At 38.1% G+C, this 27,182-nt stretch overlaps 1 protein-coding gene across 17 annotated transcripts in view; it reads left to right on the top strand.

Annotated features, from left to right (window-relative positions):
- The window catches only part of map2 (microtubule-associated protein 2), a 288,679-nt gene that overhangs the window by 213,546 nt on the left and 47,951 nt on the right, over positions 1-27,182 (top strand). For 13 of the 17 annotated variants that reach the window (XM_073046811.1, XM_073046804.1, XM_073046819.1 and 10 more), the window contains 2 exons: positions 16,887-16,931; positions 24,625-24,741. In XM_073046811.1, the coding sequence (XP_072902912.1) occupies positions 16,887-16,931; positions 24,625-24,741 (162 nt within the window). The remainder of the gene's footprint in view (positions 1-16,886; positions 16,932-24,624; positions 24,742-27,182) is intronic. The other 4 variants (XM_073046820.1, XM_073046815.1, XM_073046813.1 and 1 more) reach the window with 3 other exon arrangements.

Here is a 27,182-nt window from a genome sequence, read left to right as displayed (position 1 = left end):
AAGGTGTACTCGGGTTGCATACAGCTTAGCCCCTTTGCTTTCATAGCGGTGTGCTTCCAAGCAATATTGAGGTCTGATTTTCATGGCCATCCCACTGTTAGGAATAGGCTTTGAATGACAAACTGCTCTTGGTGGCAGATCTGGAGACCTTGCTTCAGAACACTGTGATGGCCATCTAACAGCTATCAGCTGTCATAGGCCATAAGGTCAACAAATTTTGCGACATATGTCAATGATAATAAATCTGATTCTGTTTCTGGACTTAGAATCATGATTCTTGAAACACCTTTATAAAACTTGAAAGAGAAGTATGAAATAGTATCTAAAAAGCATAAAATAATATAAAGAAAAAAAAAACAAGTTCCCTGTGCTTTATTAGCAACCGGTTTCATTGTGTTGAGACAAGGATGTTTGTGCTTTCCCATTAGGCTGAGTGATAGAGCAAGAAGTCAGATCCCAACATTAAGGTGGAACTGTTAATGTAATACTGTTGTTGGGAGCCAGAGATCAGTTGATCTCAGATCTAAGCCAGTGGCTATCTATTGGAAACACCAGCCACACAGTGATCAGATTCATCATGATTTATGAATGGATTTGCTTCAGTGATTTTCCTTATAACATTTTTATAAGAATCTAGAAGGGCACTAAGCCTTACGTGCTCCATTTATTTCCAGCATACTTCTGTTTAAATTACGGAGCTCATAAATTAGGAGGAATGCTTTGCAAAACTCCACTTTCTGTAGGGGTCTTGTAGAGAGGCTGATGCGTCTGATAGCAAAAAGGCATCTCATGATATATTGTCATACTTGTTACCTTAGCAACAAATCTTCAGTGATCTTGGAAGTAATATTGTGCAATTATCTTCTATTTTAAAATGATTGTGTAAAACATTTTGCAGCTTAACCAATACTGTGGTTCCTTACTATAGAAGATATAAAATAATTCTTTGTATGTTTTTGAAATGAGCGTGAGGAATGCATTGTATTTTAGTTTTATTGCATTTGCATTTTCCTTAACAAATTGATGATAAATATAAACCATAGTAATAACATTAAAGCCTCACTTCAATCTAAATCACTGGAAATAAGTGGTTAAACTTGTGTATCCATTTCCCTTGTGGGCTATGACCATGCAAAAGAAACTTGTGTTCTCCATGTCTTGGAGCTAATGTTTTTCAAGAAAATAATACCAGACTACAGGAAAATTATCATTGAAGATAATCCTGTTCTTCCATCCTTTTTGGTAAAGGTCTTAATCTTTGCTTCATTTTGGAGTGATAATTTTGCAATTCCTGAACATCTAATAGTGTAAATGTATGGAGTTGTACAGTAGGGAAACAGGGCTGTCAGGCCAACTTATCCATGCTAACCAAAGCCTTTCTGAGCTAGTCCCATTTACCTATGTTTGGCCTATATCCCTCTAAATCTGTCCAATCCATGTCCTTGTCTTTTAAATTTTATAATTGTAAAGATTAAAGAATAGTGTTGCTTGTCACATTTACATCAAAACATACAGTCAAATGTGTTGTTCGCGTTAACAGCCAATACAGCTTGAGGATGTACTGGGGCAGCCTGTGAGTGTCATAATGCTTCCATCCCAACCTTGCTATAACCCTAACCTGTATGTCTTTGGAATGTGGGAGAAAACTGGGGAGAATCCTTACAGACAGCAGTGGGAATTGAGCGACAACCTTCCGATTGCTGGCGCTGTAAAGCTTTATACAAATTGTTATGCTACTGTGTCACCAAGTGAAAACAGTAACATTGCAGAACCAAGTGCCACAGCTAAAGAGGTGTGTAGTGCAGGCAGATTACAAGGTGCAAGGACACAGTGAGGTAGACCATGAGGTCAAGAGTCCATCTTATTGTACAAAGGGACTTTATTTTTGCCTGTGTTTAGTCTATATATCTCTAAATTTTTACTAACCATGTGTCCCTAAATTTCTCTTAAATGCTGAAATTGTACCCACCTGTAAAGCTTATTCCATTTTCCCACTACCCTCTGTGTGAAAAGCTTGCCAATCAGTTCCCTTTTAAATATTTACCCTCCTACCTTAAATGCATGCCTTCTGATTTTAGGATCCACTACCCTGGAAAATGGACAATGTATTTAATGATTTTATCAGGTTCTTTAAGGTCACCACTCAGTCTCATTCATTCCAGGGTAAACAGTCCCAGCCTTTCTAATCTCTTGATATAATTCAAGCTCTCCAGTCCTAGCAGCACCTGTGTAAATCTTTTATGCACCTTTTCTAGCTTAGTCACATCCTTCCTATAGTGTGGTGATCAGAATTACACACAGTATTCTAAGAGTGGTCTCACCAATGTCTTGAACAGCTGTGACATAACTTCCCACCACATCATCAGTTCTGGTTCCATTCATGCTGCCTGTATTTTCATTCAAATCATTAATAAATATATCCATCTATATACCTGCAGTACACATTGGTCACATGCCTCCAATCTGAAAAACAACCCTGTGTTACCACCCTCTTATTCCTTCCAACAACAAGCCACTTTTGTATTTAATTAATTAGCTCATCCTGGATCCCATGTGATGCAACTTCTAGACTGGGTCATCATTGGTTTAATGAAGGGTCTTGATCCAAAATATTAACTGTTGATTTCCTTCTATCGATACTGCCTGACCTGCTGACTTCCTTCTGACCAGTTGTGTGTGTGTGTGTCTAAAGATTTCCAGCATCTGCAGAATCTCTTGTATCTACTGCCCTGTTCTCTTGGACACTTATTCAAGAAACTTAATCAGATTTGTGGAATATGATTTTCATCAAACAGTGCAATGCTGTGGGTCCCTAAACTCTTCTTGCCTTCCAAATACAGATGGGTCTTGTTTCTCAAATTCTTCCCCCCAGTATCTGTCTGTTCCCCACCCCCCATTAGTGTTGTACTCACCGGACTGTAGTTCCCAGACTTATACATGCACCCTACCTAAATTAAGGTCCAACATTAGCCACTCTACTGGCTTCTAATACCTCACTCCTGGCTGAGTGATATACCAAAAAGCTCTGCCACGTCTCCTCCTTTTGGTTCCCACAGTATCCTAGGAAACATTTGGACAAGCCTCAGGGATTTCCCTCCTTCATGTGCCTTAACACCAGCACTTCATTTGTACAGTTCATATCCTTCTGCTCCTTTTTGAATTCCCTAGCTTCCATGAGTTCTCCATGGTAAATATAGACAAGAAGTATTTATTTCAGACCTTGTCTGGTCTCCCATGGCTCCACACATAGTTGACATCTCTAATCCTTAAGCAGACCTATTCTCTTCCTAGTTACCATTTTGTTGGTCATATATTATACTTACAAAATCTCTTAGTATTCTCCTTTACCTTACCTGTCATGTACCCTTTTTGTCCTTTGAATTTCCTTAAGTGTATTCCTGCTATGGCTACTCTTAACACCTGTGTAGTGCTTGTTTTATCTTGTGTGACTGGTCACCGCACTCTATGAGAAAAATGAAATTACATAGTACTACACTAGGTGCTAGTAGGCTATCAGAAGCTCTAGATACTGAAAGGAGGCAGTGAATAAAAAACACACACTTCTGGAAGTAAGTTTGGTTTATAAAAAAAAACAAGATACACAAAATTTTTACATAAACAAGAACAATTCAAAATTCCAACTTTCTGTCGAGGTTCCAAATCTGAGATATCAACAAAAAACAAATTCCTGTTTAGTTAGAATCAGTGATATTCATAAGAATAACCTTTGTTACTCTTAATTTCTCTTATCTAATTAGATCTAGTGTTATTCCCCATATAAAGTTTACAGGCTAACCTTTCCTTTTTTTTCCTTAGTTAGAAAACCCATTGAATTCCTATTCTTAAGTATTATGGTTAACTTTAGTTTCAGTTTTAATCAGTATGTCTACAAATTGAAATTCAAATTCATAAATTATATATCTATAAAGCTTAACTCCTTTCATGACAATTCTCCAACATCACAACTTTTAAACAAAGTAAATCTCATTCAGTAACTTATCAAAGTCTTTGCAAAAATAATCAGTTCTTACAGAAAATCAAATTCAGATTCTTCAAATGAAAATAAGCTTGCATGTCCAACCATATTAAATCATCTGTGTCATGAAACAATTTGTTCCCGCGCTGGTTCTTCATCTTGGGTAGCTCGCCTTCTTGTTTTGTGTTTCGTTGGATGAATTAGTTGATCATCCATGGAAAGTCAATTCACAGTACCTACACAAAAAAAAACTGATCAACTCCCTTGGTGTGATAAACAGAACTAATTCCCAGTTGTACGGTAAAGATCTTCGACACTTGTCTCTGCTGATATTGTCTCATTATATCTGCTACTTGTTATAGCTGTAGCTTCAATAGATCTTTTAATCACTATCGTCTCTCCTCCAAAGGTTTTCACGCTGAAGTTTTCAAGTAAGTAGGGTAGAGATACTCACTACTAATTCCACTTTTAACAGTTTGTTATCTTTAGTTTCTAATAGTTTTGCTGCTTTCGCTTTCCTGCGCATTTTTCCCCCCAAGTTCTTTTTTTAAAATTAGGTAAACCTCATTTTCATCCCTCCACAGGTGGATTTTTCTAACATTACATCATTGGGTTTAATTAACTTGGGTTGCACAACACTATTATTCTTATCTGGAATCTCCATATGTATTTGCTCCTCTAATTACTGGGATCTATTGGGAATCTGTTGTACAATCCCATCAAGGTGATTACCTCCTCCTTATTTCTAAGTTCTACCTATATGGTCTCACTGGTCAATCCCTCAGGAATATCCTTTCTAGGTGCTACTGTGATGTTCCCCCCAATTTAAATCTCAAATACTCCTCATTTACCACCATCTCTGTCACGGCTGTACCATTTGTAATTTTGAATAGAGTTGATGGACTTACCCTTCCTTCAACCATGATTCTATAATATCAACAACATAACAATTCCATTCCTATCCATGCCCTGAGCTCATCTATCTCAGCTATATGCATTAAAATAAATGCAGTTTACCCCATCAGACCTTCTTTGCACCCTGGCCTCGTACTTTTTGTTCTGCTGACTAGACCTCTCACTTTAATTTCTACAATTATCTCAGCTTCGTCATCTTCTGCACTGTGTCCAGATGAGTTTCAACATTCCTGCATAGCACTACTAAATCACCTTTCTAGGATATTGGCCCCTGCTTCAGTTCAGGTGTAACCTGCCCATCTTGTACACATCTGCCTCAGGATATCAGTACTCCATGAACTTGAGTCCCCTCTGCACCAACTCCCTGGCCACATATTCATCTGCCCTATCTTACTGTTCCTACCCTCACTTGTGTGTGGCACAGTGAGTAATCTAAACATTACCACAGTTGCGATTTTGCTTCTTACCCTTCTATCTAACTTCCCACATTCATACTGCAAGGTGTCACACCCTTTTTCTACTGATATTGTGGTCCCATTGAGTACAATTGTGGTCCCACTGCTTTGTCAAACAGCTTGTGAATGTTCTGCAACTGCTTGGAAATATCTTTGACCCTGGCATCAAGGAAACATATCATTCTGGGCTCTCATTCATGCCCTAAGATTCTTCTGTCTGCTCCTTTATTGACTGTCGTATCATCAGCTTTTCTTGACTCCACCCCACCACTACTGTACATCCAAATTAGATGTTTGTGCCACATACTTGGCTGCTGCTGTTCTCGTCTGATAGGCTGACCTACTAATGGTATCCAAAACAATATACTTGTAACTGAAGGGAAAATCCACCAAAACCTACATTTGGTTTAATATTCAGTGGAAACTACAAGGAATTTGTTCATTAAATTTATTTTTGTTTGAATTTACTACAGGCCCCATTCCATGAAAATTTCAGAGCTCAAAACCTTTGGCCATCTGCTGTTTGGGTGAGAGACATAAGCTCCTTGCCTGCTTTTGTTTTCAATCCTACCAAGGGCAACATAACCCCATAATCCCTTCCACATCCACAACCTTCAAATTTGTGCTGCTGCTGCTGCTCCATTTCTGGTGCCTTGCATGTTGCTGTTTTTATGCCCTTTATCACTGTACCTTCAAATTGCTTCTCTGAATGACTCTTGGCCTCCTTTCCAGATATCCAGACACCCTCCTTGTAAACTGAACAAACTAAGTACATTTCAGAGGAGAAACAAGCTAACTAGAATTACATTAAACAGATTCTGTGTCTTTATTATGGCACAAATATTTTGAAATGTTATGCCCTTTAATTCACTCCCCGAAAGAGTAGTCGAAACAGATGAGATTGTAATTTTTAATTATAATTGGAGAAGGGAAAACAGTATCATTATGGGTAACGTGGGTTCCTTCTGTGCTGCCTGATTCATTGAGCATTCAGTGGTGATTTGTTAATTAGGAATTAGTAAACTATTGGATGTTGTCCTCACACTCTTGCTGCTGTGTTACATTTAAGTCAGTTCTGCCTCTGTTTCTATGACAACAGTTTGCTGCATGTATTGCACATTCTTGACACAGCTATGCTAGAAAAAGAAAGCATACTTGGGCAGGCTCATTAATATTCGGGGTTTCATTGTCTCAGGATAACCCAGATTCTGGTCTTAGTGGAATTGCCCATTACAGTGACATCCTTGTGAGTTTCATCAGATTCTTTCTGCTTGTATGGGGTCTGTGGTTTAAAGAAACCCAATGTCTTAAACAGTAGTGTACAACAACGTAAGTAAGATGCTTTTATCGGCTTTGTACGGGATCCTTTTGTTGCTTAAACATCATTATTGCTGCAAGGATGTCTTAAAAATGAGAAGGTATTTTAGAAACATTACTCATAATATGTAAAAAAAATCTACTTATTTACTGTCTGCAGTTAGGGTTATTAAATATGCCATATTTATTTAAAATAAACTGATTTTTAAAATTTGCTTTGAATTTATTCTGGCTCCTTTTTCTAAAAACTAAACCATGCTTCACCCTTTGCTTTGTTGAAAATACAAATATCTTTTTGGTACACACTGTTTTACTTAGTAGAAAACTGCCGATATGCATCTTGTATGAAAGAACATGTATTATACAAGTTGAATAATTAGTAAAGATAAAAATCATTAGATCTTTTAACGATGAAATCATTGTGACTTTTCATGTCTATTCTGTAACTAATGTAGATTAAAATTATCCATTTCAATGCTATCTCTTAACTCTTTCCTTTCATAAATTCCTCCCTAAAATTTTGGTTAAATTCCTTCAAAAATGAAAGATTTCAAAATACGGTTTAATCTTTGAATAAAATTGAAGCACCAACTCTTCATTAGCTTCCCAAAGATTCTTTTGTTACATAATTTTGTGCAAATAAATGTGCAGAAATATGAGGCGTAATTGAAAATGTTCCTTAAAAATGAAATTACTCTTGTATGTTAATTTTCAATACATATTTCTGGTAATGTACAAGGTACAAATATAACCATGATTGAGGTATATATGTGGTAATTTCTTTGTTTTCTTTGTCCAAAATGGTAATTTAAAAGATTTTATTTTCCTTGTGACAATATGGTCTATAACATAATTTCAATGTTTGCCTTTTCTTGTAGCTTTTCAAATGAGTTTAAAAAGATAGATCTCTATTTAACACCTTAATCTTTACAATGGTAGCTAACAGACATACATTTAAATATGAAGTCAATTGTTTTTTGATGATGTGGTGAAGATTTCAAAGAAGAAATCCAATATGATCAAAATTATAGAAATTTCCCATTAGTTGTGGTTTCCAGTACAAGACAAATATTTTTCGTTGATAGTGTTTGATGCCAGAGAATATTACCATCCACAAATCAAATTAATTCAGAGCCCATTTTATCCTTACTTCAGAGGAATTAATTAAGGTGTGTAATTTTATGTGGAAAGTGAGCCAAGGTCTTTTTAGTGGTGTTCTACAGTGCTCATTTCATTCAAGTTACTTTTTCTTTAGCTTAACATTTTTAAAATTACATTTTGAGTTAACCAGCTTCCTTTCAATTTAAGTATCACAGAACAACAAGTGAATTGTTTGGAAACAGTGTAAAGCATTTAACAAATAATATATCCCTGAAAAGTATTAGTTTAATATAGATTAACAATTATTGCATATGCTTCTGTCAAGGGGGACATAGAATTTTTAATATACACCATGTGTTCTAAATTTCAGTGCATGTAATTGTGTTCTTGTTTGAAGCATTTCCAAGAAAGAAGCCTTTCTGATACTGCAATTGCAATTTTGCCACAATAGATTAAAATGAAACTGTTTATAAGATTTATCTGTTAACATGTTACTTTAAGTAATGCACTTTTTCAAAACATGGTTGCCACTAGCTTTAAAATGCTGCGGCACCAGTAAAAATACTCTCTCTATACTGTCGAGTAGGAAGTTCTAAGACTTAGACAATGAACGATAGGTAAGAAGCGCGTCATGGTGGCATAGCTGAAGTCATCAGAGTTTGAAGTTCAATGTCGGCGCTGTCTGTAAGGAGTGTGTGCATTCTCCCCATGGCTGCATGGGTTTTCTCCAAGTGCTTCGATTTCCTCCCACAGTCCAAAGATGTACTAGTTAGTAGGCTAATTGCTCATTGTAAGTTGTCCTATCATTAGGGTAGGGTTAAACGGGTGGGTTGCTGGGTGGCATGGTTCATTGGGCTAGAAGGGCCTGTTCCACACTTTATCTCTAAATAAATAAATATAGATGATGTGCAACTTGGATTGGTGATTTTCCTTTGTGTCCCTTGCCCTCCTTGCAGGTTATGCAGGAGATGCTGTTGTAGTAGCCACGGTTAGTAATTACAATCCATTTTGTACACTGTGCTCACTGCAACCACTGTAATCTGGTGATAAGGCAAATGAATATTGAGTATGGTGGGTGAGCTTCCAATCAAGCTGGCTGCTTTGTTCCAGATGGTGTTGAGTTGCTGAAGCTGTACACGTGCAGGTAACTGGAGAGCATCCATCACCCTGTACTTGCTGCAGGATGCCCAGCCTGCTTACATGATGAATCCAAATGAATTTCTGGTCAATGGTGACATCCAGAAATTGGTTTGTTAGGGACTCAGCAATGATAGTATTATTGAACATCAAGAGGAATTGGTCAGAATGGCTGGCACTTTATGGCATGAATGTTATTTGCCACATATCATCCTGCGACTGAACATTGTCTAGATCTTGCTGCATGCCATAATGGACTGCTTCATTGCTGAGGAGTTGCAACTAAAATTGAGTATTTTACAATCATTAGTCGACACCCCTACTCTGGCCTTCAAATAGAAGGAAGGTCATTAAATGAAGCAACTGAAGATGGAAACACAAGAAACTGCAGAGGATAGAATCTGGAGCAATGCACAAAATGCTGTAGCAACTCGACCTCTATGGAGGGAAATGGATAGGTGACATTTTGGGTTGAGACTCTTCAACTGGACTCACAAGGTGGTTGTGCGTAGGAAATAGTGCTGAGGAACTCCTGAAGTAATGTTCTGAGGCTGAGATGATAGAGCTCCAGCAATCAAAGCATCCTTTTTGGGGTAAGGCATGACTCCAACTGTTGGAATATTTTTCCTCTTGATGCTGTCTATTTTCCCAGTGTGCCTTGATACTCCACACTATCAAATATTCATTCTTACCCTGCCTCAAGAATTCACTCTTTGGCTCTTGTTTGGGTGATGAGGTTTTGTGCTGAGTTGTCTTGACAATACCCACGGTGGTATTGTCGGCAAATTATGATGGCATCACCTGTGAGCCCTTCCATCACTTTGGTGATGGTTGAATGTATTTTGGGTATATTAACGTATAGTGATTGGATTTACCATGCACTTTGTGAACAGAACACACCTCTATAAATTTACCAGCAGTGAATTCGCTAATACAGAAGTCAGCTCAAAACTTGGCCTTTAATTTAGTTAAAACTCTACTCTTTTACAGCAGTAACTTAGAATGAGTTTGCTGATTCTTCACTCCTGACCAGGTTCCAGGCTATAGCTTTCCACAGGGGTCAATAAAGTTATGGGCATGTTCTTCTGTTGAACGCATAGGATGTTGATGTAAAGTTTGCTGCCACTCATGCTGCACTTACACTATGTCATTGTGAGGGGGGAAAAAAGCTTCAGGTTACTACTAATAAATATTAATAATGTTCCCTGAAATGGAGTACTGTAGTCTTCACTGTAAACAGAATGTCTTTGTTTTGGTTTTTCCTAAGGAAATTAGTTTCTTCCCTGTTGATCTGGTTGAGCAGCTTAAGTGCATATTTTCCTGGAGAGAATTTGTAAATAAGTTTGTATTTGACTAAAGGGCAAAGCATCTTGGGTATCTAGGTAATCTATATCGCGTGCGTGAGAAGCCACTTAGACTTGAAAAGCAAGCATGATTCTGTCAGTTGAGGACATGGATATGGCATAGTGAATGTTGTTTATTTTAGGAAGATCTTGGAGTTTAGTAGTGATTTGGACAGAAATCTTGGAATTTGGTACGATTGGAGGGATGGAATGTCTTACTGAAAAGTGAATATAAAGATTACATTCCCACCAGGCCAGAAGACACACAAACAGACAATTTTAGTAAGTTTTCAATTTAATTTATTATGAGTCTCACTAACTATCTTGTTTCAATATAGTCTAAGTCAGGAATAAGCCCCACCAATGAAAGAGGTGGAAAAAAAGAGCTTTTGATATCTGATTAAACCCTGAGAGGCTGAATTGCCTTCTGCATTTTCTGATTCTTAAGTATTTTTAATTAAGTGGAAAAACATTAAAATGACTAAAGTAGAAGAATAAAGCCAAGTGACCTTTTTAAGACATAGTCCTAGAGCACTGCAACACAGAAATAGGCCCTTCAGTCCATCTAGTTCATACTAAACCATTATTCTGCCTAGTCCCATTATCCCACACTATAGTCCACCATACCCCTGCCATCTATGTACTTACCCAAAGCTTCTTTCAACTGTGCAATCAAACCTGCATCCAACACTTACGCAGGCAGCTCATTCCACACTTGTGCCCACCATCTGAGTGAAAAAGTTCACCCTCAGGTTCCCTTTAAATATTTCACTTTTCACCCTTAACCTGTGACCTCTAGTTCTAATATCATCCAAGCCCAGAGGAGAAAGCCTGTTTGCATTTATACTCTCTATATCCCCCATAATTTTATCAGTCTCTATCAAATCTCCTGTCATTCGACCACACTGCAGGGGAAAAGATCCTAATGTATTCAACCTTTCCCTATATAACTCAGAGGCTCAAGTTCCAGCAACATCCTTGTAGTTTTTTTTCTGTACACTTTCAATCTTATTGGTGTATTTAGGTAGTTGACTAGAATTGCACAGTATTCTAACTTATGCCTCACCAACATTTTATACAATTTTAATGTAACATCCCAACTCCTGTATTCAGTACTTTCATTTATGAACATCAATGTGCCAAAAGCAATCTTTACAACTCTATCTACCTGTGACTGTCTACTTTTATTTACCTTTTCCACTTGGGTCCCAAACGACATTCAAATAGACCCTTTTTTGATACACTATCTATGGCTGTTATTTTGCTGAGGAGCCTAATACAAAGCGTTTCTGGTCTCTTGGCTAATTATTGCTGAGTTCTGCCGCAGGACTTACTGCTGAATGCAGCAGGGAAGTGGCAGTTCAGATCTGCCCAGAGCTACAGTTCCGTGCGCAGATTGTAGTTGTCTTATTGAGCAAAAGTATGATCCTAGCCACCGAATTTCAATTAAAAAATTAAAATTCAGACAGCTGAAGATTTGAAAAAAAAACATTTCACTAAATCCAATTAATACAAAGAAAAAAGATAATCTCTCTCACAGTTGTGCTGAAATTAATGAGCTCACTGTACCTCTGCCAGTTCTAACTTAGATTCGGCTCAGGAGACAGACTCTCCTCGAAAGCCACAGGAATTTCATGTCCGGTTATTTGATAAACAAGCTGGTGATGTTTGGGTGCAGTCAGATGAACTCTACTGCAGAGTCACTATCGAGTTCATACTACATTGTTTTCAAGGGAATCTAGAACTACCTGTCCTTGGTGAGTAGGAGTGATGGCGGGAGGGGAAAGGAAGTACATTTATTCCTCAAAGCAATACATTTAATACTCACCATGGAGATGTGCCCCATCCCCTCATTGGTAGAATTAATGGTGGTGCCAATATAATTGAATAAATAGGGACAGAGTATTGGACAACAGTGTGACCTCTCATCTACCGTGTTCTTATGGAAACCTGATTTTGATTTGCAGTGTTTTGATTTTGATTGCTGTTTTAATAGCAATTGCAAAACTCTTTTGCCTTACTACATTTCAATGTATGGTCATCAACCTAAGGTCACAAGCCAGTGACCTTAGGTTGATGACCATACATTGAAATCAAAAGGCATTAATGCTGGTTTTCAGGCAATTTCCCGTCACAATTATTTTAGAAATAAGGATATTCTAACAATAATAACTGTGGGTCTTGGTACAAAGTTTAAAATAATTTAGCCACCTCACTGGCTATTGTCGAGTGTACTTTCAACATCTAGTTCACTAGTTTAAGAATGACATTTGATTTGATGGCAGCACTATATGACTGGAATAATTATGTAAATCCACTTTAATTCATAACATATTACACAAGTGTATATTCCATATTTTGGTCAACAGAAACAGGGAAAATATATCAGAGAATAATTTTTATTGCGTACCTGTAAGCCTTCATCGCCTTGTCCTTTCCTCATCGATACTGGCCTATTTCAGTCACACATCCAGACGATAGTGTGAACTTGATTTGGGGAGTGTATGTCAGATCTAATTTCTAATGTGATTTCTGATGGAGTGTAGTCTTTTAATAAAGAAATCACTAGTCGGCCTTAAGAAATAGAAACTGCAGGAGGTATTGAGCTAATTCTGAAATGTCAACTTTGCCTTTCAGTCCTGAAGCATCCAAAAATTCATGAGTGTTAGCCTTGAATGTATCCAGTGGCTAAACATCCCCAGATACCTGTAACCTTTTGTTTAAAGAAATTTTCCCTAAATCACTCCTGCTGTATTTAGATAAGCATACAGGAAGGGCCTTCTCCCTTTAGAAAAAAAAGATACATGACATGTTGCAAGTGGCAGTAATATTGCTCATGACTAGATATTATTCGAATACTGATTTTCAACTGTTTGCACTTCTCTGCTGCTCTCAGCATTTAACAACTGGTTTGACAGTGAGATCAATCACATAAAAGAATACCTATTCATATTTCTTAAATCCTGAATATTTTGTGAAAGGCTGTTTACAGTTCTCTACCTCCTCAAGCATTTATCAAATGGTTTAACAGTGAGATCAATCACAGAAAAGAGATTCTGTTCATATTTTTAAAATTGATTTTTTTTGGTGAATTTTGGTATCAGAAGTCTTGTTGCCATCGGTGAAAAATGCATTTGTATCTGTTCTGCAAAGTCACTAATGTGTCAAATATAGTTCATTTATTTCTGTCTTTTGCACAATTGGTTAGATGTGGTGTTTCTTAGATTTATTTGAAAAGAACAATCACTGTAATTATTCTTTATAGTCATGTACATTTTTTAATTGATTAAAAAAAAGATCCATTGAATTCCAGTTGAACTGATGAAACACAGCAGAACAGAATCTAATGTGCAAACAGCTTGGTTATTGCAGCATAAACTGAAATTGTTCTTCTCTATTAATAAAGCTAGGCAGAGGGCATGGGGTGATTCTGTTAGTAAAAAATGAAATCATATCCTTTGAAAGGGGTGATAAAGAATCGGAAGATACAGAATCCTTGTGAATAGAGATTAAAGTCATGTCGCTTTTATTGTCATATTACTGCTGGTACAGTACACAGTAAAAACGAAACAGTGTTCCCCCAGGACCATGATGCTACCTGAAACAACACAAAACTACACTACACTACATGAAGCAACACAAAACTACGTTAGACTTCAGACCTACATGAGACTACATAAAGTGTACAAAACAGTACAATAATTAATAAACAAGACAATAGACACAGTAAAGGGAAAATTACAATATAATAATTGATGTAAATGTAAATAATATTTTAGCAGGAATTGAGAAAGAAATGAGCAAAAATTGCAAAGGGAGTGGAATGGTGTTCAGTTGAGTGTGTGTGTAAGTTGGTGTCAGACTAGACTCTGGGAATTGAGGAGTCTAATGGCTTGGGGGAAGAAATTGCTACACAGACTGGTTGTGAGAGCCCCAATGCTTTGGTACCTTTTGCCAGATAGCAGGAGGGAAGAGGGTTTGTATAAGGGGTGCATAGGGTCCTTCACAATGCTGTTAGCTTTGTGGATGCAGCGTGTGGTGTAAATGTCTGTAATGGCAGGAAGAGAGACCCCGATGATCTTCTCAGCTGACCTCACTATCTGCTGCAGGGTCTTACGATCTGAGATGGTGCAATTTCCAAACCAGGCAGTGATGCAGCTGCTCAGGATACTCTGGATACATCCTCTGTAGAATGTGGTGAGAAAAATGGCAAAGAGTAAAAAGATGCTGATGGCAGTTGTTTAGGGGCCTTGAAGGATGTGAGATATAAATTTCAATGGGAAATAGAAAAAGGCACATAACAAGGGCAACGTTACGATAGTCTTGAAGGATTTCAATATGCAGGTCGATTGGGGAAATCAGGTTGCAGCTGGATCACAAGCACGGCAATTTATGGAATGCCTACGAGATGGCTTTTTAGAGTAGCTTGTAGTTGAACTCACTATGGGGAATGTAATTTTGGATTGTGTGTTGTGTAATGAACCAGATTTGACTAGGGAGCTTAAACTAAAAGAACTCTTAGGAGGCCGAGATTGTAATATGTTAGAATTCACCGTGCAATTTGAGAGGGAGAAGCTATCAGTATTACAGAGGAGTAAAGGGAATTAGAGGCATAAAAGAGGAGCTGGCCAAAATTGATTGGAAGGGGACAACTAGCATGGATACCTGCAGAACAGTAATGACTTGAATTTCTCGAGGCAATTTGGAAGTCACAGGATAGAGAAAAACCAAAAGGACAGAAAAGATGAAATATGAAGGTAAGCTAGCCAATAATATAAAATAGGATGCCAAAAACTTTGTGTAGATATAGAGTAAAAGAAAGCTGAGAGTGGAATTTGGACCCCTGGAAAATGATGCTGGAGTGGTAGTAATGGAGGACAAAGAAATAACGGATGAATTTAATTAATTATTTTGTGTCAGTCTTCACTGTGGAAGACACTAACAATATGCCAGTGTAGTTGCTATTACAAGGAGAAGGAGCTTGGGAAGCTGAAATGTCTGAAGGTAGATCCGTCACCTGGACCAGATGGACTACATATCAAGGTTCTAAAAGGCATGGCTGAAGAGACTGTGGAGCCATTAGTACTGATCTTTCAAGAATCATTAGATTCTGGAATGGTTCTTGAGGACTGAAAAATTGTAAATGTCACTCCACTTTTTAAGAATTGAGAGAGGCAAAAGAAAGGAGATTATAGACCAGTTAGCAAGACTTTGGTGGTTGGGAAGATGTTGGAGTCCATTGTTAAGGATGAGTTTTCAGGGTACTTAGAGACACTTGATAAAGTAGGCCAAAGGCAGTATAGTTTTCTTAAGAGGAAATCTTGCCTTACAAATCTGTTAGAACTCTTTGAAGAAAGAATAGGTATGATAGACAGAGGTCAGTCAGTAGATGTTGTTTACTTGGATTTTCAGTGAAATCCATAGCCATGGACAGCTGTGGAGGTCAAGTTACTGGGTATATTTAAAGCACAGGTTGATGTTGCGAAATAGAGAGAAGATTAAAAAAAACTGAGGCGTAAAGGGACTTAGGGGTCCTTGTGCAGGATTCCCTAAAGTTAACTTGCAGGTTGAGTCTGTGGTGAGGAAGGCAAATATGATGTGAGAATTTTTTCAGAAGGACCAGAATGTAAAAGCAAGGATGTAATGTTGAGACTTTATAAGCCACTGGTGAAGTCTCACTTGGAGTATTGTGAGTAATTTTGGGCCACTTATCTTAGAAATGATGTGCTGAAACTGGAGAGGGTTAAAAGCAGATTCATGAAAATTATTCCAGGATTGAATGGCTTGTCATATGAATGGTGTATGATGACTCTGGGCCTGTATTCACTAGAATTCAGAAGAATAAGGGCTGATGTCATTGAAAGCTTTCAAATGATAAAAGGCCTTGATACAGTGGATATGGAGAGGACGATTCCTATGGTGAGAGGGCCTAAGACTAGAGGTCACATCCTCAGAATAGAAGGCTGTCCTTTTAGAATGGAGATGAGGAGGACTTTCTTTCAGCCAGAGAGTGGTGATTCTGTGGAATTTGTTGCCATGGGCAGCTGTGCAGGCCAACTCTGTAGATTTAAGGTAGAGGTTGATACAATCTTTAATGGTCAGGACATGAAGGTATACAGAGAGAAGGCAGAAGATTGGGGCTGAGAGGAAAATTGGATCAGCCATGATGAACTGGCAGAGGAGACTCAATGGGCCAAATGGCTTAATTCTGCTTTTATATCTTCTGGCCTTAATCTGCCATGACTGTTGTTCCAGTGTATCATATGTTATGACAAACTATAAAAAGTAATTAGTCCTCTTGACTTGAAATCGACTCTAGATATTACATTGTGATCTTTCTATTCAAATGTATTAATAGTATTTAACTCAGAGAAAATTGATAACTGTAAGAGTAGAAAATGCCTAGATTCTCATAACCCATTTTCCAATTTTCATGCATTTATTTAAGTGACATATACTTTGTCCCAGTGCTCTGTGTATTTTTTGTCAGGCAAATTACTTGCCTTTCATCTTACCAAGAGTTGTTGTAATCACATTTCACGTGTAGTATTTAACTTCTATTCTCAAGCTGATGTCTATGTGCCTTAAACTGATTCTGTCTTTTTTTTCCCCTTGTCTACCTTTCTGTTCACTTTCTTGCAGTGTCTGAAAGAACGTCTGACAGTAAATCGGTTCCTGCAACAGAAGGTACAATTTCTGACTTGCATTATGTTCATAATCAGATGTACAGATACATTGTACAAGTTTTTTTTTAAAAGTTCAAGTTCACATTGTTTGGTACTTCGCCCACTAATTATTACTTAATGTATTGTTTCATCCTTAAAAAACAAATAGATCATTTTGTATGCCAAGTTATAGGACTGATCGTTGATTGTAGTCAACATTGGTTTGTCATTTCTCCGTGAAGCAAAATTGGGTCATGGCAAATAGCATGTTTCACATCACTCTCTGTGACTCAGTTGCAGAATAAAGTAGGCCATTAGTTCATGTGAATCAGTTCTGTTCTCCTGGAGAAGACCAATTCTTCCCCCATTGTGATGGGCAGAGTTTTACCCAGGATAAATCTCAGGAGGCCAAAAGAATAAAATTGCCGGAAGCATTGAGTTTTTGCCACAAAGAAGAGTTGAAGATGCAGTGCATATGATGTTGCAAAGGAAGGGATGAAGGTTTTTTGTAATGGTTAGGATCTGGGGATTGATGCTCAACTGCAAATTGGGTTGAGCACTCGCAATATTTAGTTCAGTTTCAGAGAGTTAAGAAGAAGGTGCTTGGGAAAATGAAATGTAGATTAGTCAACTGGACCAGATGCATTACTAATGATCTTTCAAGAAACACTAGATTCTGAAATGGTTGCTGAAGATATGTCACTCCACTCTTTAAGAAGGGAGGGAGGCAGTAGAAAGGAAATTGTAGGCCAGTTACCCTGACTTCAGTGGGTGGGAAGATGTTGGAGTCCATTATTAAAGATGAGGTTTCAGAGTACTTGAAGGCACGTGGTAAACTACACCAAAGTCAACATGCTTTCCTTAAGGGAAAATCTTGCCTGACAAATCTGTTGGAATTCTTTGAAGAAATTACAGGCATGATAGACAAAGGTAAATCGGTGGATGTTGTTTACTTGGATTTTCAGAAGGCCTTTGACAAGGTGACACCATGAGGCTGATGAACAAGATAAGAGCACATGGTATTACAGGAAAGATACTAGCATGGATAGAAAATTGGCTGACTGCCAGGAGGCAAAGAGTGGAAATAAAGGGGGCTTTTTCTGGTTGGCTGCTGCAGACTAGTGGTGTTCCACAGGGATTGGTGTTCGGACTACTTATTTTCATGTTGTGTGTCAACGATTTGCATGACAAAATTGATGGCTTTGTTTCCTATAACATGTGAGTCTAGGACCAGAGGGCACAGCCTCAGAATAGAGAAATGTTCATTTAAGAGGAGAAAAATTCTTTAGTCAAACGATAGTGCATTCGTGGAATTCATTGCCACAGACAGCTGTGGAGGCCGCTTTATTGGGTATATTTAAAGCGGAAGTTAATAGGTTCTTGATTAGTCAGGATGTCAAAGGATATGGGGAGAAGGGAGAAGAATGGAGTTGAGAGGAATAATAAATCAGCCAAATGGAATGGCGGAGCAGGTTCAATGGGCCAAATGGCCTAATTCTACTCCTGTGTTTTATGCTGTGATGGTCTTAAACCTAGATCAGTGTTCATTTAGGTTTGGCTGGAGCCAGGTTAAATATCATTGGTTGTCTTTGAGTTTATTTAAAGGCAATCTATGCTTAACTTAATCTACTGTTGATTATGCAGTCGTTTAGTTAAGAGATTTTAATAACAGTCAAAGGTGATAGTGGATGAATAGAGGAGGTCATGCTGAATGATTTGGCAGACAAATTGACTTTTTTTACACCCTTTCGGATGATGAATATGAGGAACAACGTGCAAGTGAGAAGAGATATGAGCTGAGTGACTCGGTGATTGAAACATGAATCTTTTACAACAAAGTCCAGACAATTATTTACGTTCAGGTTTGTCCTCTTTGAATATTGTGATGGATTTGAATGGCCTGTATTTAGTGTTGCTCCATTAAATCTACACCTCAAGGTCAATAGTTACCAGTGCTCTTAGAACTGTGGTGAACTACATACACCTGTCTGGACACGCCCCTCTGCTGACTGCTCCTGTGGCTCCTCCCACAGACCCCTGTATAAAGGCGATTGGAGGCACTGCTCCTCCCTCAGTCTCCAGGATGTTGTGTGGTGGTCTCTTGCTGCTAATCATGGTCTTTTGCAGCTAATAAAAGCCTATCATTCGCCTTCCGTCTCCGAGAGTTATTGATGGTGCATCAAGAACCTAGATTTAAATTCCATGGAGATCAACATGTGATCTCCATATTTACACATCATTATGCCTGAGGAGGCCTAAACCTTAAACATTTCAATTTCATGCCAATTTATTTGATGGTAAATCTATATTTGTGCACAATATATTGGACATTATATGATCTGATTTAAAAAAAATTACCCTTGAAAATGGGATCTCTGATAACTGAACACAGTGTGGGGTAGTGGGTATGATCTGGCTCACCACTATACTTTTCATTTGAGTATTGTTAGTTAACATTGTAATTACTTTGTCCATACAATTCAGATTTAATTCTTCTTACAGTCAAAGACACAGCACGGAAACAGGTCCTTCAGCTTGAGTCTATGCCGGCCATAAATTACCCATTTAAAATAATCCTAAACAACTCTAATCTTATGTTACTCTCCCCACATTATTATCAACTCTTCCCCAGGTTTTACCATTGACCTACACACTAGGGTCAATTTACATTGGGCAATTAAGCTACCAACTTGCACATCCTTGACGAGAGAGGAAACTGGAGCACCCAGAGAGAACCCACGTGGTCACAGAAAGAATGTGTGAACTCACACAGCTAGTAACCTCTATCAGGACTGACGCAGGTCGCTGGCACTGCAAGGCAGAGCCTTTATTAACTGGACAACTGTGCTGTTCTTTGATATTTAACAGTCCTGTCAATTCAGATTGCAACTTCAGTACAGGTTTGAAATTTTACACCAACACCCTTTTTTTGTATTTGCATAGATTTAAATGATTGACCTCTGACCTCAGTAATAATTGATACTCAGGTGAAAGTAAGGCACTGAAGAGTACAGTTAGTGAATGTTAAGTCCATTACTGATTTTTTTTTTAGGTTGTTTACCTTAGTTGTTGCAAAGAAATCAACAGAAGACAAAACACCATGCTTGAGTCACTGTTAAAACCCCTGAAACTGCATGCATACTGTGGTAGTTAATTTAATGCAGTTCATATAATTTAGAGAATGTGAATCAAATCTCAACATGAAGTACAAGAGTGTTAAATCACTATAAAATAAATACAGCTGAAGATAACATGCTATTATCATTAAAAGTGATGATTATGGTAATGGTATCACTGTTTTTCCCTGGAAGGAACATGCTATCCTTAACAGTTCAGTTGAGTTGTAGAGTTCTTTGAGGTAGCCTGGCAAACCATTCATTGGAAAGGGTGAGTAATTGATACTTGTTAGATTTGCCTGCAGGGTGTACATTTCAGAATTAAGTTAAAAATTCTCCCATTCATCTGTTCTTCTTCATCTCCTCCTCCTTCCTTGTGTGAACTTGTTTTGAACCCCAAAGGTGAAATGAAAAAGCCAAGTAAGATGTTTTTAATTGATTGGTTTTCAGTCCAGTACTTTATACACTGGCCAATTGGTGTCCATTAGCAAGGTTAAGTTATTATCACCAGTGGTAATGCGATATTGCTAATAGATCACTGATGGTATCAAGTGTGTCATCCTGTGTTGTTATAGAGTATTTGTCATTTGAACAGCTTCTTTCTTAAAGTATGGCACAGAGTGGTGATATGGAGTGAGTAGCGTTGATGTTTTGCCTTGTGTTTTTGCAGCCATGCGTATACATAAAACATTACAGTGCAGTACAGGCCCTTCAGCCCATGATATTGTGCTTGCCTTTTAACCTACTCTAAGGTCAATGTAGCCCTTCCCTCTTACATAGTCCTCCATTTTCTATCATCCCTGTGCAGTGAGTTAAGTCTATATATCTGCAGTTAAAACAAGGAAGAAGAGAGGAAAATAGTACTTGCTGCAAACACTGACAGCAGTCAGTTTCAAGAGTATTAGTAAAAACACAGGAAAAGCTTGCCTGTGCTTTGCTGAGCAAACAACACCACTGGAGGAAAGAAGGTCGCTCTTTGTGCAACCATTTGAATGAAGCCTTCTGAGTGAACCCTGCTATACATGTAAAGCAAGGCTATAATACTGGTAAGATGTTCTTCACTAGAGATGGAGTTGAATTCCAGGTAAACATGACTGCAATGAATATGCTTGCTTTAACAAGTGTGGGTTTGAAAAAGAATCACCAATACTTCATTGTGTGTAATATCTTTAGGCAACCAAAGAATGAAGTACTGATTTATTAGCATTTATTTTGATAAGATGGGAAACATAAAACAATCTTCCAATTTTATCTCTGTATTACCTTAAGGCTTAATATTTGTTTTTTTTTCCCTTTGCTTTTCAGTTGCTTTTTAATCCTTTTCTCATGTTCCATGACCTCTTTTTTTGCATTTGTTTCTCCATTATGCTTGTTCATTTTATTTAAAACCTTTTAGTAACTATTTGACTAATTCCATGCTGTTGATGCTGAGATCGTTGTCATGCAAGAGGAATGAAATAAATTACCAGAAATTATGGCACTGACAAAACATTAAATTATTAGCTTACTGTTAATGTGTTAACACTGCAGATTACTGTGTAATTGATAGGATCCAAGGTGAAAAATCAATTTGCACCTTGGACTCCATGAGTACCACATAGATGAATCCATTTTAACCAATGCTATTCATCATTTGTTTTGTATTTCTTAATATTTACAACTTGTAATTCTTCAGACCCTGTATCACTGAGCATGGAATAATTGAATATTGCACAGAAAAATATTATTCAGCGTATAAAGTCTTAACCAGTAGAGTATCCAGTCAGTTCTGTTTTCCTGCTCATCCCTAGAGCCTCCATATTGTTTTCCCTCAAATGTTTATCCATTCATTGACTCTATTTCTCTTATCATTGCAGACAGTAAATTTCAGATCTTAACTGCTATCTTTGAACCATAGAACACTACAGCACAGTACAGGCCCTTCAGCCCTTCATGTTGTGCTGACCCATATAATCCTTAATAAGAAAGTACTAAACCCACACTACCCCATAACCCTCCATTTTTCTTTCATCCATGTGCCTGTCCAAGAGGCTCTTAAATACCCCTAATGTTTTAGCCTCCCACCATCCCTGGCAAGTCATTCCAGGCACTCTCAACCCTCTGTGTAAAAAAAAAAAAACAAAAAAAACTTACCCCGGATGTCTCCCCTAAACTTCCCTCCCTTCATTTGGTACATATGTCCTCTGGTGTTGGCTATTGGTGCCCTGGGAAACAGGTATTGACTATTGTTACGTTCCCCAGTAACCGGGTAGTTTTCCAGCAAAGATAGATGGATCCACCGAAGCCTGATGCTACTATTTTCAAACGTTTTTATTAATAAAGGGGCACAAACGTATGGTTAATACAAAACATTCAGATCATATACGTCGTCACAACTCAATCTAAAGCACAGGTATAGTAATAATCAATCAGAAATAAGCTCTACAGTTGTCTAGGGGTAATGTAGATATATATTATTTACTGGATAGTTAAAAGTCTTTTTGCGGTCACTGCAGTTCCACCAGCCGCCGTCGGTTGTGGTGTCACGTTGGTGCACTTTTGTTAGAAAGAGAGAGAGAGAGAGATGTCATTAAACAGCTTCACCTGCCCGGGTCCCTACGGAGCACTGCCGTGGAATCAGAAGAGCAGGCTTCCCGGTTGTTAGTTAAAAGCGATTGTTCATGATTCCATCCACAGACTCCCGATCCGGAGTCTAACGCACGTGGCTTCCTTCAGAATGGCGTCCCGCTCCGACGGGAAGCACTATTGTGTCTTCTTCGTGTGTCTCCTTGGTGCGTCTGGCGCCCCGCCTCGGCAGCCCACCTTTTATCTGGACTGGCAGGGTTGTAGATGTCCATCAGGGTAGGGGGGCGAGGCAATCCTTCCCCCATCACCCATCTCACATTGCCCTGAGATTTTGCACATAGGCCAATTCCTTATCCCACAAAGGTGTCTCCCAAGACAATGGCTATGTCCGAGGCTTTTGTCTTGTTGAGCGACCAGCCCACTTTGCCCGAGGGCTTTACATGTGGTTTTCATGAGACAGTAGTCAAAGAGTCGCTTTATTCTGCTTCCCTGGGGAACGTGGTCTTCAGCACGTCTCCCTCTCTCTCTTGGGTCATTTGACCCCCCCTTGACTAGGGCTCTTGCGAATCTCACAAAGGAGGGGGCTGGGGTCATAGCACTATCCACCCTATCTATGCCTCTCATAATCTTGTAGACCTCTATCAAGTCCCCTCTCATTCTTCTACACTCCAAAGAGAAAAGTCCCAGCTCTGCTAACCTTGCTTCATATGACTTGTTCTTCAAACCAGGCAACATCCTGGTAAATCTCCTCTGCATCCTCTCCATAGCTTCCACATCCTTCCTATAATGAGGTGACCAGAATTGAACACAATACTCCTAAGTGCGGTCTCACCAGAGATTTGTAGAGTTGCAACATAACCTCTCTACTCTTGAACTCAATCCCTCTAATAATGAAGCCTAGCATCCCACAGGTCTTCTTAACTACCCTATCAACCTGTGCAGCGACCTTGAGGGATGTATGGATTTGAACCCCAAGGTCACTTTGTTCATCCACACTCTTAAGTAACCGACCACTAATCCTGTACTCAGTCTTCTGGTTTGTCCTTCCAAAATGCATCACCTCACACTTGTCCGGATTGGACTCCGCTCTGTTTCTGCATAAACATTTTTCCTCGCATCTCCCTAAAACGCAGAACTTTAAATCAGTGTTCTTCTACTTAGTTTTCTTAGGATTGGACAAATCATGCTTAGTGATTTATTGATTTTTTTATATTACAAACCCTAGATTAAAATACGTTTAGGTTTTTTTAATCTTATTTTTTATCAAAGGAACTTTTTTTGCTGCACTTTCATGGTACTCAAATCTGTGCTCTAATAATCCCTTTGAATATTTCTAATTTTGACCTCAATCCTAACTGCCAATTTTTTTCTGCGCTTTACTCAGTCACTGCATTGAAATTTGGAAGGTAAACATGATTTTTGTTCAGTTGTAATGGAGTGAACAGCTGTACTACAATGTAAGCCACCCTGTTGTATAATAAAATCATTATGAAATAGTTGTCCTGACTAACTATGAAATACGATACAGATTTAGTAAAATATCAAGAAAGGTGAGCAATATGTTTCTTTCCTACAGTGGTTAGCCTAGCAAGATCCCAGGATGGTATCAACATATGTTTAAATATCTCACTTCAATGCAGTTCATATTTGAATAGTAACATATGGGTAGTCAAGATTAAGGGAAGTTCCAACTTGGCAACTCAACGTAATTGCATCTCAGCAAAAATAAAATCACATCTGTGGACTATTTCTGCACAACACAGTGGGAGTGTAGTGATTCATTAAAATGAATGGAGTAATGCTTTGGAATAATAATTTTCCTAAACCGTGTATCAACCCTTAAAGTAAGAATGTGTATAATTCAAATACTGAAAATGCATTGTATATAAAACACATTTCTTTGTCAAGTACATTTTTGACATCTTTGTATTAAGTTCCTTTTCCTTTCTTGTTCATTTTAATTTGGAGGTTCAAGTTCCAAGAACAAATTTGCTCCCACTCAGAAATTGACCTGTTTTTCTTGTATCTATTTAGCAGAAGTGATCTCTGCTAGAATTGTGCAGGAAGTCACAGCTGAAGCAGTGGCAGTGCTTAAAGGAGAACAAGTAAAAGATACCGTACTGAGAGACCAGCCGAAGCAGCCTTCTGCAGGTAAGTGAGGTGACCTTGACGGTACCAGTAAAACTTCGGTAATTCAGCATTCTTGCAGACTAGTGGATCTTCTGGATTACTTGATGTTCCAACTATTAATACCCCAACACAGTTTTATTTTACTTTTTTATCATGTTAAACTTTAGTAGTATAGTAAATGTTTCAGTAAAGCTTGTGAGTTTAGAAAACTGAGTTTAGAGAAAGGGAAATGGAACTTGGCAAATTTCAGGTTGTAAATTTCACCTTGTGATTTACAACCTACTCGCAAATCTACTCGCATTCTGAATGAAAGTGTCCTAAACCATCAGGATTTCCAAGCAATTGGATTCTGGATTATTGGAGTTGGAGTCTGCCTGGATTATTTAATCCAGCATTATGCTGCTGCCAGGACTTCATGAATAATAAATGTTTATTATTATAAAGTGCTGGCTTAGATAGTTTCATGATGTATCCAAAATAGGACTGAAAAATCTGAAAAATTGGTGATATTCCAGGTTTTCCTGTACTATCTACGGGATCTTCTCTTTGGAGAAATAAGTGGCTCTAACCATATACAATACATGTATATTAAATAATTTGACACTTAATTAAAAATACTCAGTAAGTTGCAAGTTATTTAATAAGCATGTGTATTTTATATAGTTAGTGCCACTTATTTGATTTGAAATATTACCAGACCCTGATTAGACTGCTGTGCTGGAATATGCTGTGTTCTACATAAGAAACATGAGCAGATGTTCACCATTTGGACTTCTAACCCTGCTCTGCCTTTCACCTAGATCGAGACTGATCTTGTTTCTCAGCTCTACTTTTCTGCACTATCTTCATATCTCTTTGTCTCCTTAATATCCAGAAATCTAAGAATCTTTGGAATAATTCTCTCCAGAGTGCAGATTTCCAAAACTTTACCACACATCAAGGAAAGAAATTTCTCCACACTCAAATGGCGTATAAGCTTATTCAGAATTAATTACCCTGGTTCTCAACTCCGCAGTCAGAGGGCATATCTTCACTGCATCTACACCAGGGGTTCCCAACTTTTCTTTTAATGCTGTGGACCCCTACTTATTAACCAAGGGGTTCATGGACCTTGGGTTGGGAACCCATGATCTAGACTGTCAATCCCAAAAGAATTTTGTATGTTTTGGTAAGATCTCCTTTAAAAATATAGGCCTTGTCTACTTAATTTCTCCTAGTGCAGCAAATCCAATATACCTAGAGCCAGTCTAATGAATCCAGAGGTGGAAGCTGATGCAATATTAGTGATTAAGTCATTTAGACTGACACAAAAACATGTGGAGAATGGGCAGATATCAATCCTACACAGGCAGGTGGGATTGGTTTTATTTGGAATCATGGTCATTACAGGCACTGTGGGCCAAAGGACATGTTCCTGAGCTGTACTGTTTTATATTCATACTGATCCCTCTATTATAATTATACTCTTTTTTAGGTTGGGGACAGTCTATGCATGATAGTCTTATAGCTCTATAGCACAGACAGGCCTTTCTGCCCATCCAATCTGTGCCAATTCTCACCAAGGTGCCCATGTAATTGCATTTAAATACCTGCATACTGTACATGAGCTCAAAACTTGCACTAATCCAGGCTGTCAAGCTACTTGTCTTCTCAATTCTTGATGCATCTACATGTTGGCTTTTAATCATTTCTATTCAAGGACACTTAGGTTCATTCTACTGTAAATATTGCCAAACTCTCATCATTAAAAAATTTCATTTTTCTGTTTTGTCCACCAAAATGATTACTTTCATAGTTTATTATATTATTTAGCATCTGCTTTATTCATAGCCACTTAGTTTATCTGTTTTCCCTTAGACCCTTTTTATAAGCCTCCTCCCTATTTACAATTCACTTAGTTTTGTATCATTTTCAACTTCACATTTGGTTCCTTTAAAAACTATTCCTGTAGTACAGCACTTGGCACAGTTTCTCTTTGCTCTCTGTCCAATAACCAGCTCTCAGTCCATGCAAGTCCATCACTCCCAACTCTTTATGCTCTAACATTGTTGATCAGCCTTCTTTGTGGGTTGTCACTGAGTATCTTCTGCAAATCAGAACATAGAATGTTAGTGCATAGACAAAGACTCTATATTTGACAATGTTGTGGCAAACCAAATTATTTAGTAATCAAATGGCAAATTAAACTAATCTCTGATGCCTACATAATGTTCATATCCTTTCATTTTTCTGAAATTCATGTCTATCTAAGCACCCTTTAAAAACCTCCAAGGTATCTGCACCTACCAACATGCCAGGGTGGTGTATACCAGGCACCCATCTCACACTGTTTTAAAAAAAACTTACTCACACATCCCCTTTGAAATTTCCCTGTGTCATCTTAAATGCATGCGCTCTGGTATTAGGCATTACAACTTGGGGGAGAAAGATACAGTCAACCTGCTGTATCTGTTCCTCTCATA

The sequence above is a fragment of the Hemitrygon akajei genome, chromosome 5 (genome assembly GCF_048418815.1).
Source record: "Hemitrygon akajei chromosome 5, sHemAka1.3, whole genome shotgun sequence".
Lineage (NCBI taxonomy): Eukaryota > Metazoa > Chordata > Chondrichthyes > Myliobatiformes > Dasyatidae > Hemitrygon > Hemitrygon akajei.
This window is presented reverse-complemented; position numbering and strand designations above follow the sequence as displayed.